The following is a 16,955-nucleotide window of genomic DNA, read 5'->3' on the forward strand; positions in this document are numbered from 1 at the left end:
TCTTCTGTAACTCTTCTCGACATTACCATGAGGAAGATCTGACGACACGGAAAAAACTACAAATATTCAATAAAGGGTCAGACAAGTTGGTTTCCTCCTTTGAGAGAAATCCCAGGTCACGTTTGCCTAACAACAGGTAATATAAGCAGACGCTTCCAACCAGGAAACCAATAACAGTGTTAGCGTTAATTCCATTGGCATAATAGATATCACGTTGCGCGCCTAGTGTTGTGGGATTCAATTTGCTTTTCAATCAGCACATGTGAGGATTAGGAGTGTTCAACTTTGGGGGTAGCAGATCTCCTCGGCGTTCAGTGTTTTTTACTGGAATAAGGATTTATGTTAGATTCAGAAGATATGTTGTGTTTGAGTAAGCATGTAAGTAAGATAAAGCGAATGCCTCCTGTGTTAAGGTCAGATCCCGTGTTGCAGTCATCGTCACACGTCGGTGTGCGTGGGTGGGTGCACGGAGATTTACACTATTTGATGTCGATATGATGAGGTAGCAGGTGATAAGACTGTTAACGGTCATATGTGAACAGTGCGTTAAAAATCAGCGTTCGGTTCAATTTATTAGACGAGGCACGAGTAACATGATTTGTTGTGCAGCGTCCCTTTTCCGTACCAGGATCCGCTGATTCGAGTTTCGCTTCAATTATGACCCTTCGTCTAAGTCATCACTTCTGAAGGATATGCGTATGATATATGTAATATCTGGCCCTGTCGTCAAGACACCTCATTTAGTTGTGTAGAGTTGCATCCCTTAACCGTGTCATGATCCGCTGATTGTGAGTTCGAATCCAAATTTGCCCTCGTCGTGAACCTTGGTTTGACAGCACTCAGGTTCCCCATGCGTTTTAATAAGCTGGTAAGCGTCTGCAACTTTCATAGCATGTGCTTTCCTCTGATATCCAGATGACGAACATAACTACGTACTGTGTAGACTGGCGTTACACTTAACTCGCCCACTCACTCATTCATATGACGTTGTAATCTGGATTGTGATTTTAAACATCATCACATCATAATCTTATCACGAATTAGAGAATGGGTACAAATTAGTCATTAGGTGTAGATTCGAAACTTAAAAAGATGACCGCCTCCGTGGTCTAGTGGTAGAGCGTCCGCCCGGAGAGCGGAAGGTCCTGGGTTCGATCCCCGGCCGCGTCATGCCAAAAGACGTTAATAGATGGTACTTGTTGTTACCCTGTCTGGCGCTCGGCATTAAGTGGCTAAAACAACGACTGGTCGGCTCGGCGTCAGTATACTGTGTCTGATGTGATCAAAATGTGAGCGGACAGTTCCCGAATACCACGCTTGCGGATAAGTTACAATGATGACAACAGATGTTCACGAACAAGGGGGAGGGGATACGTGATAGCCCCAACACAACAAAGCCATGGGATATGTATACAGTTATATCTTCCATGTCCTAGTGTCAATGTTCAGTATGTCTTTCTACACATGGATTAAGTTTCCCCACGATGCCCAAGGTCACCATTGCTCAAGGTCACGTCTAAAAACAAAGAATACCTCAATACAGGTAACCATGAGATGCCTGTCAAAACTGGATATATCCCAACATTCGATAGTCTTATCTATTAATGATATTCTTGTTACCAGTAGAAAACGCAACAATACCAACAAGGTAATGAGGACGAATCAAATAACCGTCGGCGTATTAATGAACAATGAGTATTTCGGAAGGGAAGTAGGGAAGTATCGATAAATGATAATCCTTCTGCTAAGAATTGATATTTTCATCAATCGGTTTCATTGATTAACTCAAATAAAAGACTATCAGGTTACAAAAATAATGACATTAAACTGAAAAGTGATTATCTCTTTATATACCTAATTTTGCTGCCACGAGGATAGCGATAGACTCACCGGTCATATAATCTCAGGTTTCAATTAGCGTTCAACCATTATGTAGTCGGCAGTTCCCCCTTGTTCATGTTCGTCTCACTTAAAGATTGACAGTATCGCATAGCTCGATGCGTCGTTAAATCACAATCAACACGGGAACAAAGAGTATTGAATATTTATGAACGATGATGAGAGTGGACAACAAACAATATTGCAATATCTGGCTTCTGTAGACATCAACAGGAGTCGTGTGACATCACACAATGACATTATACAATCATGACATTTCCAATGACATTTACACCAACTGGTCTCGGGGGCGGGGACATGCAGTAGAATCTGACTTCGACTTGTAAATTCTTTTCAAACTACGTGTGTATATTCGTCTGAAAGCCAGAATCGGAAATGAACACTTTGTATCCTACAAGTCGGAGTACATGATGACCTGACGTTAGGTTCTTGACATCCACTGAAAAGCAACCGATGTTACATAAATAGTTATTATATACAGCTAAACCTCATTACCCGAACTTCAGTAACTCGACATATCGCTTAAGACGATGGAACTGTATGGTCTTGAGAGATGTAACTTAAAACTCTGTTTTCGGTGTTCCGTGTGTCTCGAACTTCAGTAGCTCGATATTTCTGATAGACCCAAGATTCGGAGAGGATCAGGTTTTGCTGTTTGCCATTTCTGACTTGAAAATGCTAATTAAATATTGTTGGAAGAATGCCCCATGAATTGGTCAGATGAAACGGTTTATACAATATCAATAAGGTAATTAGCTGTAAAATGTGCTTTATGATAGCAAGTCATTGAAGTTATAATGAATTGGACATTCTGAACAATAATTAGGCGAAAATGAGTATTCTAGCCTTTTAAACAACACCAATTTCTATGTAATGCGATGTTGTGCTTTAACTTACTAACAGTATTTTGAGAAGTAAATAGGCAATTTATTATCTGGAAATCTATATATCTTATGTTCATCAGCTGTTTTGGTTTGGTTGACCAAAGGTAAATCTTGCATTAATGTGTGCCCTATTATGTCTGGATATGAGTCGGTGAAGGCAGTATTGCGCTCGCCCTATACGCGGTCACCAGGGGCTACGGGGAAATTGGACGTGTGTACGTTCTTATCGTCAAAATGCCAGAAAAGAACACTGTCAACATGGATCAAGTTATAAAAAAAGTTGCTTAAGAAAACAACGGTCACAGTTATAGTTACTGGGAAACATCGAAACAGACTACACCAGGAATAGGTTGTGTTTTGTGTTATACCGTGAATAGGCAGCGTCTACACCAGGAATAGGCTGCACCTACACCAGCAATAGATCATTTCTACACCCGGAATAGGCCATGTCTATGCCAAGAATAGGCTGTGTCTACACCTGGAATAGACTGTGACAACACTAGGAATAGACAGTGTCTATGCCAGGAATAGATTGTGCCTACACGGGGAGTAGATTACGTCTACACCAGGAATAGATTCCGTCTACACCAGGAATAGATTTTGTCCACACCACGAATAGGCTTGGTCCGAACCAGGAATAGACAATGTCTAGACCAGGGTCTCTAGACCAGGGGACTCGTCACTGTGCATGGAACTGAGGCCTGTGTCGGAGTTGGAGTCCTCGTCTTTGTACTGCTTGTTAGAAGAGTCGAGCAGAGAGTAATGTCCATCATTGGCAAACGTGTACATCCCACTCGGCAAATGATACCGGCCACTGTCATGGGCATTGGTCAGCCGGTCAAGTTCAGATCCCGGGGATGTGTCGGACTGATTGACTGACCCCGTATCAGGACCAACTCGAGTATTAACAGGGGAATTGGAATTTGCTTTATAACTATATTGTTCTTTGTTTTTCAAAATGGACGTGACTTTCTGTTGAGTAGCTGTGTGATGGGGCCGCCTCCTGTAGCAGCTGTCGTTGACGTAGGGGGGAGTCTGATGATTGCTGGGATCATTCTTGTCACAGCTACCGAGTCTCTCCATCAGACTCTCGTGAGACGTCCCTATGACATGCATGTGATTGAACCTATCATCAAACGTCACTGACTTGTTCCTCGACTTGGGAGGCGAGTCATGCACTTGTATAATAGACACTCTATCATCGGCATCATCCTCAGTGGATTCGTCCTGTCTCTGGTCCACATTGGCACTGTCCAATCGGACCTGAAGACTGTCCAGGTCATGTTTGAGTGACCTGATGAGCTGTCTCTTGACCTCGATCTGTTTGTCACACTGGTGCAACTCTCGCTTGATCGAGTCCTCCTGGTACTTCTGCATCATCCCCGCGCTCACCAGGCGGTTCATTTCCACCTGAACCTGCTCCAGCTGCTGGTTCAGAGGCAAAGAGAGGTCAAGGTCAGTCAGACTAGACACACCGTTACCTACACAGTCACTCTTGGCAAGAGATTCTTGTAACTTTCTGGTGACATCTCTCAATTTACTGTTCTCACCTGTTAATTTATCTTCCAATTTGATAATCCTCTGACAATATTCCAAATACGCTTCAATATCTTCCGATTTCACATTACCAAACAGCTCATCCATACTATCTTCACTGAGACTGTCGAGGTAAGCACTTTGAACATAATCGTCGCCACTTTGTTTCACACGGCTAAAATGGCGACGAGTTTCAAGATTGTCAATTTTGTTATCGGTTTTATCAATTCTTTCACCCAGGTCGTGCAACTTCCGCTCCTGCGCAATGACTAGTTTCACAAGGCTCTCAAGAGAGCGCAACTTCCCTGTACTATAACAGTTTCTGTGGGCTCCAGGACGACAACCACAGTCGTTGCCATGACGAGTCTTGTGCCTGCTACGCTTGTGTCTCCGACTAGTCCTGTACGACTCGCCAGACATGTAGCTTTGGTCCTGCAGCCTTCTCAGCGACAACTCGACGTTATTCTGTTCTACACCCCAGGCCTTCCAGATCTTCATTATTTTCGTCCTGGCCTGTAATGGCCGCTGCACGTCCCGCCATCTTTCAAAGATGGCGTAGTTCTCTGTTGTCTCGCCCTCGTGGTTGCCGTCTTGGTAGAGTAAGGCGTATATGACGTCATCGCAGGTCGTCCGCTTCGTCAGGCCTGTGACCCATCTAACTGTACCGCCTAACAGAATCGGGATTTCCGATGTGGTCGGGTCAAGGGTCATGAGGTCATGAGGACCGGGGTTTGGAGAGTCTAACACCATCTGGAAGACAAAATGCAGAGTCATTTAACATATATCCATATGTGTATTGAGTTAAAGGTAATATGGGTTTAACGTCGCGTCCAAGATAATTGCACTTACATGGCGACGTGCATGCACGTGTTATGTGCGTGCGTGCGTGCGTGCGTGCGTGCGTGCGTGCGTGCGTGCGTGCGTGCGTGCGTGCGTGCGTGCGTGCGTGCGTGCGTGCGTGCGTGCGTGCGTGCGTGCGTGCGTGCGTGCGTGCGTGCGTGCGTGCGTGCGTGCGTGCGTGCGTGCGTGCGTGCGTGCGTGCGTGCGTGCGTGCGTGCGTGCGTGCGTGCGTGCGTGCGTGCGTGCGTGCGTGCGTGCGTGCGTGCGTGCGTGCGTGCGTGCGTGCGTGCGTGCGTGCGTGCGTGCGTGCGTGCGTGGCTGCTTGTACTAGTCCGGACTGATGCCGATTTATAGTGCTAGCTCACTGAGATACCATGATAACATGAATACCCGACTCAGACACAGTATGCGGACTCCGAGCCGACCAGTCTCTTGCTTTAGCCCCTTGATGCCGAGCGTCAGACAGGGGTATTGAGTTAAAGACCACTTTGAGTGGCATTTCAGTAATAACAGATTAATTAGGGAGGAATATCCTAAGTGACGCAGGTCGTGGATGTTAAGCCACGAGTGTGGGTATGTCGCTACAAAGCAAGGATGATGGGAATCAGGGCTTCAAACCTACAATGAGCAGATCCGAGCTAAGGGATACAACTCTATACGGCGAATTGTTGCTTCTTCTACCACTGACCAATTCGAGCCCAAATGAACACGATACATGTGCTCAAGATGATATAATGACGGCGTCTTCTACAGGTTTGAACTGTAATCCGTCCACAATCCGTTGATGATGTACATACTGGACTTATTGGATCAGGTTGGTAACGCTGCTGGTTACATGTGAGCCGTTACCGACGTCACCCCTCATGGCGTGCGTCCCCAAATGGATGTATTACAGCTGTACCCGAACTATCCCCGAACGTACACACACTATCAATATACATCAATAAATGATTAATGTTATTTATCCCAAACCTATCATCCCCACACCTTAATCGCATACAGTCACGCTCTGTACAAACTGACAGACCCGTCCTGACAAAGCATCAAGTACAGGCTTACTGTAGGTAGAAGGCGATCAGCATAGCAGCAGGGGATTATAGAGGAACATCGACCCAAGGCAGGTCCTGCGGCCGTGCATAGAATATAATTAATGATAGCGCGTGCCTTGACCATTAACAGCTATAAAACACAATATCCCATGCACGAGACGTTAGTAAGTTGACAATTGTTGACAATCGATAGACAGTTGAAAGTCGGTAAAAGCAATGGCTTTGGGGACAAGCGGTTGATGACAATTTTTCAATGGACAATTGAGGCACTTGTGGAGTGTTCTAGCTGCACATTGAGTTCACACACACACAGCTTAGAAAACAATGGGGGTATTATTGTAGTATTCATTCCACCTCCTGGGAGAGGGCAGTGTTTGTCGAGCAGGGTGAGCGTTATTGAAGCGCCTTCACTATAGTGGGACATGTCAATGCGGTATTAAAATACATGCAAAAATTCATCAGCGAGTTTACACTGCTACCGATTAGGGGTCACGTGACAGAGTCTTGCGGATTTACTGCCGGGATATGGTAGTTAATTCCTAATCGATGATACGTGATAGCGTCAACAGATAGTTGATACCCTTGGCGGGTTGTTAAACGAGAATTACTAGGCGGGTAGTGAGTTTGTGTTATCGTGAGTACCTTATATAACACTGTACTTAGAGGGAGTCATCGAGCGATACACAGAGGCTGGAAAGCCTAAAATAACACGTGAGCAAAACACGTTACAGCAGAATACATTTCACATCATAGTTGAATTCCTTTCTACACCGACACTAGTTAGAACTTCTGTGTAGAAAATCCAAGTGACGTAAAAAACACGGTAATGTAAGAAATATGGTATTAAGCAGCGCTTAGGATGAACTATCGATGGCTACCTTCAAACGAGCTCTTGTTTTGGGACACCTATGTGACTTGACTACATATTGAAGCTTGCCGTCGGAGACTAGCATTACAGTTAGAAGGTGGGGGGGAGTATTTCTCTCGATAGTAATACGACACACCTCTGCAAACAGGTTTTCTAAGCATACGAAAACATCAGAATCACGTGCATGGCAATGTTTCAATATTTCATGAATTATATCTTTAGTATTAATTGTTTTATCTCATAACATATCATTTTAATCATGATTCAGAGCCTCCAGCTTATCAATTATAATTTTATTGTCAGGACACGCAATGCATGTACTGATAAAACTGAAACACAAGCAGTTTTCCCATTTCAATTATCCACTTCAGAACTTCCCTCCAATGTTAAAAACACATCCGTTGACTACCAGGCTCCTCCATTCCGTCCCTGGTCGACGGTAGAAAACACCGCGTGACTTGCTACATATCTGGATATATGTATGAGAGTACCCCATGGGTAGGTTGTAAAAGCTCCCAGAGTAAGATCTGTAATCCATCAAACATCGTCACCCCCGGGGTGTTCAGCCCAGCCTGCGTATACCTCGGCAACTTTACACTCAACCCCCACGGCTGTTTCAAATCTTTTTATCGGGGACAACTACGTAGCTTATCGAAATACAGATTCTGGTTTTATAAGACTGTATGTTTTAACATAATTTGTCACATTTCGCAGTTCGATCTCATATTTTTAAACTTAATGTCTTGTGTGTTTCTACATTTTTTTAGAAAAGCTCAAAATGCGTGAGGTGTTTATAAAGCGGGTAAGTTTAGACTTAAGGGTGTATACTATAGCTGGAAACAACTCAGACAAACTCTATATGTGATGCAAGAGGTCTTAGAACTGCGGGAGTACATTAACGATGGGGGGGGGGGGAGAATAATAGATGTGTGACATAACAGGGCTGTGACGATACCAAATATACCATATCATATCAGAGGTTTTATCATATGAATGATGAAAGATGAAAGACATTAATATATAGAATGCCAAATATATCATATAACGAGGTTTAAACCAGCGTAAGTATATCTGGCGGGGGACACCAGAAATAGAATTCACAGTTTGTACACACGTTGGGAATCGAACTCGGATCCTTGGCATGACGAGCGAACACTTTAACCACTGGGCTACAGCAGCCCCTGCTTGTCGTAACTGGTGACTATGCTTTTCCTAAGAGGCGACTAACGGGATCGGGTTGTCAGGTTCGCTGACTTGGTGGATGCATGTCATCGTATCACAATTGCGTAGATCGATGCCCATGATATAAATCACTGAATTATCTGGTCCAGACACGATTATTTATTGACCGGCGTCATAAAGCTGGAATATTGCTGAGTGCGACGTTAAACAACAAACAAACAATGTGATGTGCACAGACAACAATGATATCAAATAAAGGCATCCATCTGTAAAACAATTGTTGAACATTCACCAGCTACAAAGAAATGTTACTGACTGGCTGCTAATATAATATATACAGAACTGTCACTAGCGACTAGAACCAAATGAACAGTAACTGGGTAGTCTTTTTCACAAAAATGTCACTAACTACTAATACCAACAGAACTGTTACTAGCGACTGGCACCAACAAAACAGTAACTGACTAGCCTTTTTCACAAATGTCACTAATTACTAATACCAACAGAACTGTTACTAGCGATTGGCACCAACAAGCAGTAACTGACTAGTCTTTTTCACAAAAATGTCACTAACTACTAATACCAACAGAACTGTTACTAGCGACTAGAACCAAATGAACAGTCATTGACTAGTCTTTTTCACAAAAATGTCACTAACTACTAATGCCATCAGAACTGTTACTAGCGACTAGAACCAAATGAACAGTAACTGACTAGTCTTTTTCACAAAAATGTCATTAGCTACTAATACCAACAGAACTGTTACTAGCGACTGGCACCAACAAAACAGTAACTGACTAGTCTTTTTCACAAAAATGTCAATAACTACTAATACCAACAGAACTGTTACTAGCGACTGGCACCAACAAAACAGTAACTGACTGCTCTCACCAACAGAACTGTTATCGTTTTCGCCAACTGAAGATGAAGCTCACATATATACAATTTTCATCAGCAACACATGCTCAAGATGCAATCATTACAATAGAGTTTCACATATAGACGATCTTCTCCATCAATGTCATCGTTCTCAGCTGGTTAAAATCGTTTGTCCGTGCGATTTGTTTGCCGGGACGTTAACATAGCATACAAGGCACCACCTGCTGACTGAATGTCCGGCGGTGCTTTCATGTATGTACAGATAAAGCCAGAGCAGGTGGGGGTCAGTAGCATCATGTTGGGGGATAATAACCTGTATTTACTGGGCGTCCACTTGGACACTGGTCAAGCAGACACTGTCATCTGTGGTGTTTTATCACCGAAATCCCTTTACAGGAACCACACGGTTATACACCGACGTAGGTGAAGAGTCTTTTGTACCACGATGTTATCAAACAAGCAAAGAAACCCATAAAGGAAGACTCTGACTTTCAATGCACATGCTTATTAAAGCATATCTATAATTTTGAGAATTTGACGATGCGTGTGAAAATTATCTAACGCAGCGATGCGTGTGTTAGTTCGAGGAGAAGGGCGATTTCGCTGGAAATTGATGGGTCTGTTGAAATCCTGAGGGGATTTGATCGCAACGCTACCTGAGAAAATGATGTACGTGAGAGAATGGGATGACATGGCATTAATTCGGCCGGTTTGTGATGGGATGTGATTACAATATTTACACGCACTAGTGTTCAATTATCTCTGTTGTTCGCACTGACTTGACATCTATATTCATATAAACGTCCCATTAGAGTCGGTGCGTTGTGGTCAAGCAACTCCAACGATTGGTACACATACCGGTTAATTGTTGTTTTGATAGTATTTCAGTTATAGTGGAGGAAAGCACTAACTAAAGCTGATATGTTTAGAAATTTGGTGAAATCCGCACTTGCACAATTTGACGAAAACTAAGAATCATATGTATGGCGAAAACATGTGACATTCGAATTCATGGCGAATCCTGGTAAGGCTAAGGGGCACAACTCTGAATACCGTATTTGACAGGACCTGTTACCACATGCTCAGCAGGTACAGGTATGATAATGCGTGAAGACCATGCTTTGTATCATATGTTGTTTTTAACTCTATAAAAAACCACTCAGGCTGTTATTCTATGAGGCGTTGGAACGTATTTTTTATTCAAGTTCAAATTGAGCATTTGAGGCCAAGAAGCTCGTCTCATCATCATCATCATCATTTATTGTATTCCGGCCATAGGACCATATACATAGTCATGGTTACGATTATCGTAATAACTATGTTAGTGTTTGGGAGTTTTAATTCTATTGCTAAGACAGCTTTGTGGAACCGGGATGCTTGTAATTGGATAAGGTTCAATATGTTCTTAAAGCTTTGATATTGACCTGACAATGGAACTGTTAACATCAAGCTTGACACTCGGCTAGCTATCATACATCAGGTCATCCCTTCAACTCTGTTATCAGCAACTGCACTATAAACAGGTATGTCAGGAACGTGTGATGTCAAAACAAAGTAGATCTAAAAATGCGCTGCCTCACTGACAGTTAGATGACATCAAACACAACGAAAAGCAATAAAATCGATCTCACATACCACATAAACACAGTGTTTAGTATAAACTACTATGTTTGGAACTTGTGATATCAAAACAAAGTAGATCTAATATGACCTGCCTCAATGACAGTTAGATGACATCAAACACAACGAAAAGCAATAAAATCGATCTCACATACCACGTAAACACAGTGTTTAGTATAAACTACTATGTTTGGAACTTGTGATATCAAAACAAAGTAGATCTAAATATGACCTGCCTCACTGACAGTTCGATGATATCAAACACAACGAAAAGCAATAAAATCGATCTCACATACCACATAAACACAGTGTTTAGTATAAACTATTATGTTTGGAACGTGTGATATCAAAACAAAGTAGATGTAAATATGACCTGCCTCACTGACAGTTTGATGACATCAAACACAGTGAAAAGCAATAAAATCGATCTCACAAGACCACATAAACACAACGTTTAGCATAAACTGCTAGAGATAGGCCAGGTGCACTAACTACCCGATCCTCAGGTTAATTAAACGAGTTGAACGATACGACCGATTTCCTGTATCAGAGCGTCGCCTTAATAACAAAAAACTGTTTATGAGGCTCCATGGCTCCATGTCTAGCACAATAATAAGTAAGTGTATGAATCTTTGTGAGGGAAATGTAATTAGAAAATATCAGGCAAACACTCCATATATCATACGACGTCCCTTAACCCTGTTCACAGTGTAACATGTACACAAACTAAATACATTGGTATGTTTACGTCAAATGTGAACTGTCATTTAAATGATTAGCATTATCAAGCTGTTTTCAATAAAGTTTACTTTCAATTAGAGAATATGATATGCGTTGCTTTTATTGACGCCCCAGAGAAATCAGCCATGTGTGAATAACATGACAAAGATATATATTGTGGCATTGAGGAACGGAGGGTAGATCTTATGCGGAACAAGACGGGTTGAGTGGAGATAGAGAGTTGTGGGTCGCGATAAATTCCCACACTCACCAGCAGGTTATGTGTCAAGGGAGAAGTGACAGGTGCCCATTGCATGGGAAATTGACATCTACTGTGATGTCTCGTTGACAGGTCTACATGTCGATGTCACAACACGGAACATGGTTTTGATGAGGGCTTGACGAAGTGATCTAATTATGGTCTAATGGCCTGATGATCTAACTCACAGTCTTAACATCTAAGTATGGAATACGTGCATCATATATTGAAATATACATATGGGTAGGGTCAATTATCGAGGGGTAGACAGTGTGACACTTGGTCGAGATAGCCGTGTCTCCTGGCGGTTGTAACTGATAAGGTCATATGTTTGTATAGAAAATGTCGATTGTGTTGGAGGTTAAGGTACAACTAGTAATGGTTGAAATAGTGTTGGTTGAGGGGATGGTAGTGAGAGTAGTGGTAGTAGTGGTAGTGGTAGTGATAATGGTGGCATTAGCAGTAGTAGTGGTGGTAGGAAGAGTAGTAGTTGTAGTGGTAGTAGTAGTTGTAGTAGCAGTAGTAGTGGTGGTAGGAAGAGTAGTAGTTGTAGTGGTAGTAGTAGTTGTAGTAGCAGTAGAAGTAGTGGTGGTAGTAGTAGTAGAGGTAGTGGTTGTAGTAGTAGTGGTGGTAGTAGTAGTGGTGGTAGTCGTAGTAGAGGTAGTGGTTGTAGTAGTAGTGGTGGTAGTAGTAGTAGAGGTAGTGGTTGTAGTAGTATAGTCGTAGTAGTAGTAGTAGTAGAAGAGGTAGTAGTAGTAGTAGCAGCAGCAGTAGGGGTAGTGGTAGTGGTAGTACCAGTACAAGCAGTTGTGGTAGTAGTAGTAGTAGTAGTAGCAGTAGTAGTAGTAGTTATAGTGGTAGTGGTAGAGGTAGCGGTTGTAGAAGTAGCAGTAGTGGTGGTGGTGGTGGTGGTAGTAGTAGTAGAGGTAGTGGTTGTAGTATATTAGTAGTAATAGTGGTGGTAGTGGTTGTGGTAGTAGTAGTAGTAGTAGTAGTAGTAGTAGTGGTAGTAGTAGCATCAGCAGTAGTGGTAGTGGTTGTGGTAGTAGTAGTAGTAGTAGTGGTTGTAGTAGTAGAGGTAGTGGTTGTAGTAGTATAGTCGTAGTAGTAGTAGCAGAAGAGGTAGTAGTAGTAGTAGCAGCAGTAGGGGTAGTGGTAGTGGTAGTACCAGTACAAGCAGTTGTGGTAGTAGTAGTAGTAGTAGTAGTAGTAGTAGTTATAGTGGTAGTGGTAGAGGTAGCGGTTGTAGAAGTAGTAGTAGTGGTGGTGGTGGTGGTGGTAGTAGTAGTAGAGGTAGTGGTTGTAGTATATTAGTAGTAGTAGTGGTGGTAGTGGTTGTGGTAGTAGTAGTAGTGGTTGTAGTAGTAGTAGTAGTAGTAGTAGTAGTAGTAGTGGTAGTGGTAGTGTTTGTAGTAGTAGCAGTAGTAGTAGTAGTAGCATCAGCAGTAGTGGTAGTGGTTGTGGTAGTAGTAGTAGTAGTAGTAGTAGTAGTGGTTGTAGTAGTAGAGGTAGTGGTTGTAGTAGAAGAGGTAGTGGTTGTAGTAGTAGTAGTAGTAGTAGTAGTAGTAGTAGTAGTAGTAGTAGTAGTAGTAGTAGTAGTAGTGGTTGTAGTAGTAGTAGTAGTGGTTGTAGTAGTAGAGGTAGTGGTTGTAGTAGTAGTAGTAGTAGTAGTAAATAAACAAATGCATATGATGGTTTACATGCCATCCCCCACCCCCAACTCCTCCACAAACCTCTGCTTCCTCCTAATACAGACCACATGTATATGACAATACATTACTGCTCACGGGGTGACAAGTCGTCACCCCCAACGTGTCTCTGAGTCGACTTATCCCCTGCTATACAAACACCCTACACTGGTTACAACCCCGGTCACACCTGGCACAACGGGTAAGTTCTCGCCACGGCTGTAGCGGTTCTAGCCCAGCTGCCACCACGTTGTGACAAACTGTTGCTTGTGGAACAATGGTCAATATTTGTCAGGTTACAGATTGCCGCTTGTATTGACACGAAGGGATATTTGGTCTCTCAAGCTGGTGTGACTTGGTTGTGATTATCATCGACCGATCCATGCATGCAGGCATAAATGCATACTAAATGTCGTGGAACATGAGAACTAAAGTTTCTTCGTATATAGATTATGATTATTCATATTCGTATTGAGCAAGGTTTGCGACTGTTCGTAACAGCTAAGGCACGTATATCTACATAAACCTAATTTAAGTCAATACTTTTTTTAACATTGGGCAAAAAAAAAAAATTATCATCATCATCATCATCATCATTTGTTGGCATAAGGGGAAACAAGGGGAAACAAGGGGAAAATAGATAACATAATAATGAAAAAACGATTTGGGTGTATGTACATTAACTTCACTTCATTTCATTTTGTTGTTTTGCAATATTTCGTTTCGTAGTTCGTGTAGATTGATGGATCTTTTCATATAGCCCCGGTTATGCCAGAGTCAATAGATTCAAAGTTTCTAAACAAATAAACCACGTGTTAATTGGAGCAAAATATTTGAACCTTAGTTCAAACACGCGAATGAAAGGAGGTTCTTACAAAGCAGGCTTCACACATTCGTGGCGACAGCACGGATACAGAAGTTGTCCCACACATAGTATACAGTCATGTAGATAGACGTAGTGTATAAATAATCACCAATTCGACCCCGTTCAGATGAACAAATCTCAAGACCCCACTCCTCTGTTGCCGTGCCCTGATGTGACATATGGCACGCCCAATCATCAAGTTTAAAAGCTCTTACACAATGTCAATAGACAGAGGGGCAAGTTTTCAACCCGACTGACACGAGTTGCGGCCTGTTCGATGTGGTCCATTGTAGCATTAGACGCACTGATATACGACTATGATATGCATGCTTGAGGGATGTATCATACAAGGGAATGTATTGTGATTACATATAGAATACTTTAAATTCACACGATCAGCACATATATTTTTTTACACAAATCTTAAGCAGATCACGAGGCATAGCGAGGATAACACACACCCATGAACTTGCAGTTTTCAATACGCCAATACGAACCTTTGTGTTTTCGTGACGGATTTTAATTCCAGTATTTCGCTATGTTTGTTAAGGTATGTTAATGTGTACCTTACAGTGATGTAATTTTCAAATACTAAATTGGAAAAGAAGATATACTCTTGAAAATTGGATTTGGTCAAAAACTTTAAGTACAAACGTTATCAAAACGTTGCCGAGCCTGAGGCCCAAAAACACAACAGTGAGTGAGTGAGTGAGTTGGGTTTAACGCCGCTTTTTAACAGTATTACAGTTATATCACGGCGTGTCAGCTTAATGTGGGAGGAAAGCCCAAAGTGATGCAGGTCTTAGACGTTTACCACTTCGGTGAAACCCATGAGCACGGGTATGGTGCTGACAAACCTAGAAACATAATCGGGGTGAACCGTGATTCGAACCCACAATCATAGGCGTGTCCAGGGGGAGCAATTCTGTACAGTGAATCGCGGCGCCTTAGACGACTGGGCCACCCGTGCCCCCCAAAAACACAACAACGATACCAGTATCAAATACTTCACCATCGAGAACCATTTGTTGTTTGTTTCATTGTAGACACCATCAAACATGAGTGTATTTCTTTTGCCCGGTAGTTTACATAGTACTGACAGTTGATGCAGAAGAGTATTGATGTTAAAAAAAACGAGATTGTAATAGCTACAAAATGGTAAATATGCATATTATGAAATACGTTAAATGTAAAAACTAATATAAATTGAAGTTAAACAGTGAAATAAATTTAGTATCATTAGAGAATAAAAGCCGCTTTGAACATATTTTAGTTAAATGTCTTTATTGTCGGAGAAAAGCACCGATGCATGCCTTAGAAGTAACCATCTTGGAGAAACCCAAGAGCATGGGTATGGTGCCGACAAAGTTAGAAATATAACCGGGTTGAAACTGGATTTGGAAACACAATTTCTTTTCGGCAGTAATAGCACATAATCTACATAGAGTAGTATATTTACGTATATAAGCGTAAATAAAGATTTGCGGCAACGCTGAGACGTTTACCTAACTCGCTGCAAAAAACTCGTTATTCCGGACCCCGTTAATCGGAAAACCCTACCCCGGACACTCACTGCTGAGAACGAATACATGAATGCAAAGTGACACGACTCATAAACCATAATTCATTAATCCGGAAAATTGTTAATCCGGACGATTTCAGTGGAAATTTTCTGTCCGGATTAACGGGGTTTCACTGTATGTGGCTCAAGCAATACGTACCTCCATGGTTATGTGTGAAACTTGGATTGGGGAACCAGTATCTGTCCTCCGTATAATCCACACATGATCCACAATCACTTCACACAGAGATAGACACTGTGAGTACACAAATAAGAAGACAAGTTAGTTTATTACTTTCCCGTCGAGCTCTTTGTCCACTTTGGTTATGAAATACGACGAGGTTGTCAGTTACCAGATATATATCGAGCTGTGTATCGAATAGATAGTCACCTGAATTCGTGTATCGGAGACGTACATCCACAGTATTACAAGGAACCTTCATATAGGTTACTCACAAATGGACATCTGGGACTCATTAATCAAACTTTGCCAGCCACGTCTGTAATTCCAGATCCTAAGGCACAGTCATTTAACCATAGTCATTGAAAGGTATGTATCTCCATGCGTTAGTGCAAACACAAGCGATAAATGGCGTTGTGGTAGTTCCGCAACACCTGGAGCAAAGGCACCTGCTCACCACCTCGCTCTGCGTCGAGTAATTAAACACCTCCGTTATGTCGTCTCCCTGTCGCTGTGCAAACTGCAGCGTTATCCACTTGGCTGTCGACTCACATGTCAGTAACACTGCTGACTCCACCAACCTCCTCTCACTGCGACGTCAACGGTGGAGATGCGACTTGACAACCGCCCTTACTGTGGTAGTTCCGCTTGTGTTTGCTGCAAGGCAAAGGGAACATGTGAGGGAAGTGAAACACAACAGTGTCCGTGTACAGTGAAGCTCGATATATAGGCGACGCCAGGTGATCACGCCGGGACATTTGGGTATAAGAAATTTGAAATTGTGAACGTAGCGTATTATCATGAGTATGATGGAAAAAAAATCGATTAGACACGGCAACAATTATTCTATTTTATTCCACTTGAGTGATCATACACAAGGGGTTTCCTTTGTGATAAAAAAGTATGTCCTGGCTTCCTGGGTAT

The 16,955-nt window shown here is 42.4% G+C and overlaps 1 protein-coding gene across 3 annotated transcripts in view; it reads right to left on the reverse strand.

Moving 5' to 3' along the window:
* Positions 1–2,730: 2,730 nt before the first annotated feature.
* The window catches only part of LOC139461853 (ras association domain-containing protein 10-like), a 42,437-nt gene continuing 28,212 nt past the window's right edge, over positions 2,731–16,955 (reverse strand). For all 3 annotated transcript variants that reach the window (XM_071243333.1, XM_071243334.1, XM_071243332.1), the window contains exons 2-3: positions 16,011–16,688; positions 2,731–5,069 (exon numbers count right to left, since the gene is read on the reverse strand). In XM_071243333.1, coding sequence (XP_071099434.1) covers positions 3,432–5,069; positions 16,011–16,016 — 1,644 coding nt within the window. In that variant the 5' untranslated portion in view covers positions 16,017–16,688 and the 3' untranslated portion in view covers positions 2,731–3,431. The remainder of the gene's footprint in view (positions 5,070–16,010; positions 16,689–16,955) is intronic.

Source organism: Haliotis cracherodii, unplaced genomic scaffold (genome assembly GCF_022045235.1).
Source record: "Haliotis cracherodii isolate W230 unplaced genomic scaffold, xgHalCrac1.p SCAF_15, whole genome shotgun sequence".
Classification (NCBI taxonomy): Eukaryota; Metazoa; Mollusca; class Gastropoda; order Lepetellida; family Haliotidae; genus Haliotis; species Haliotis cracherodii.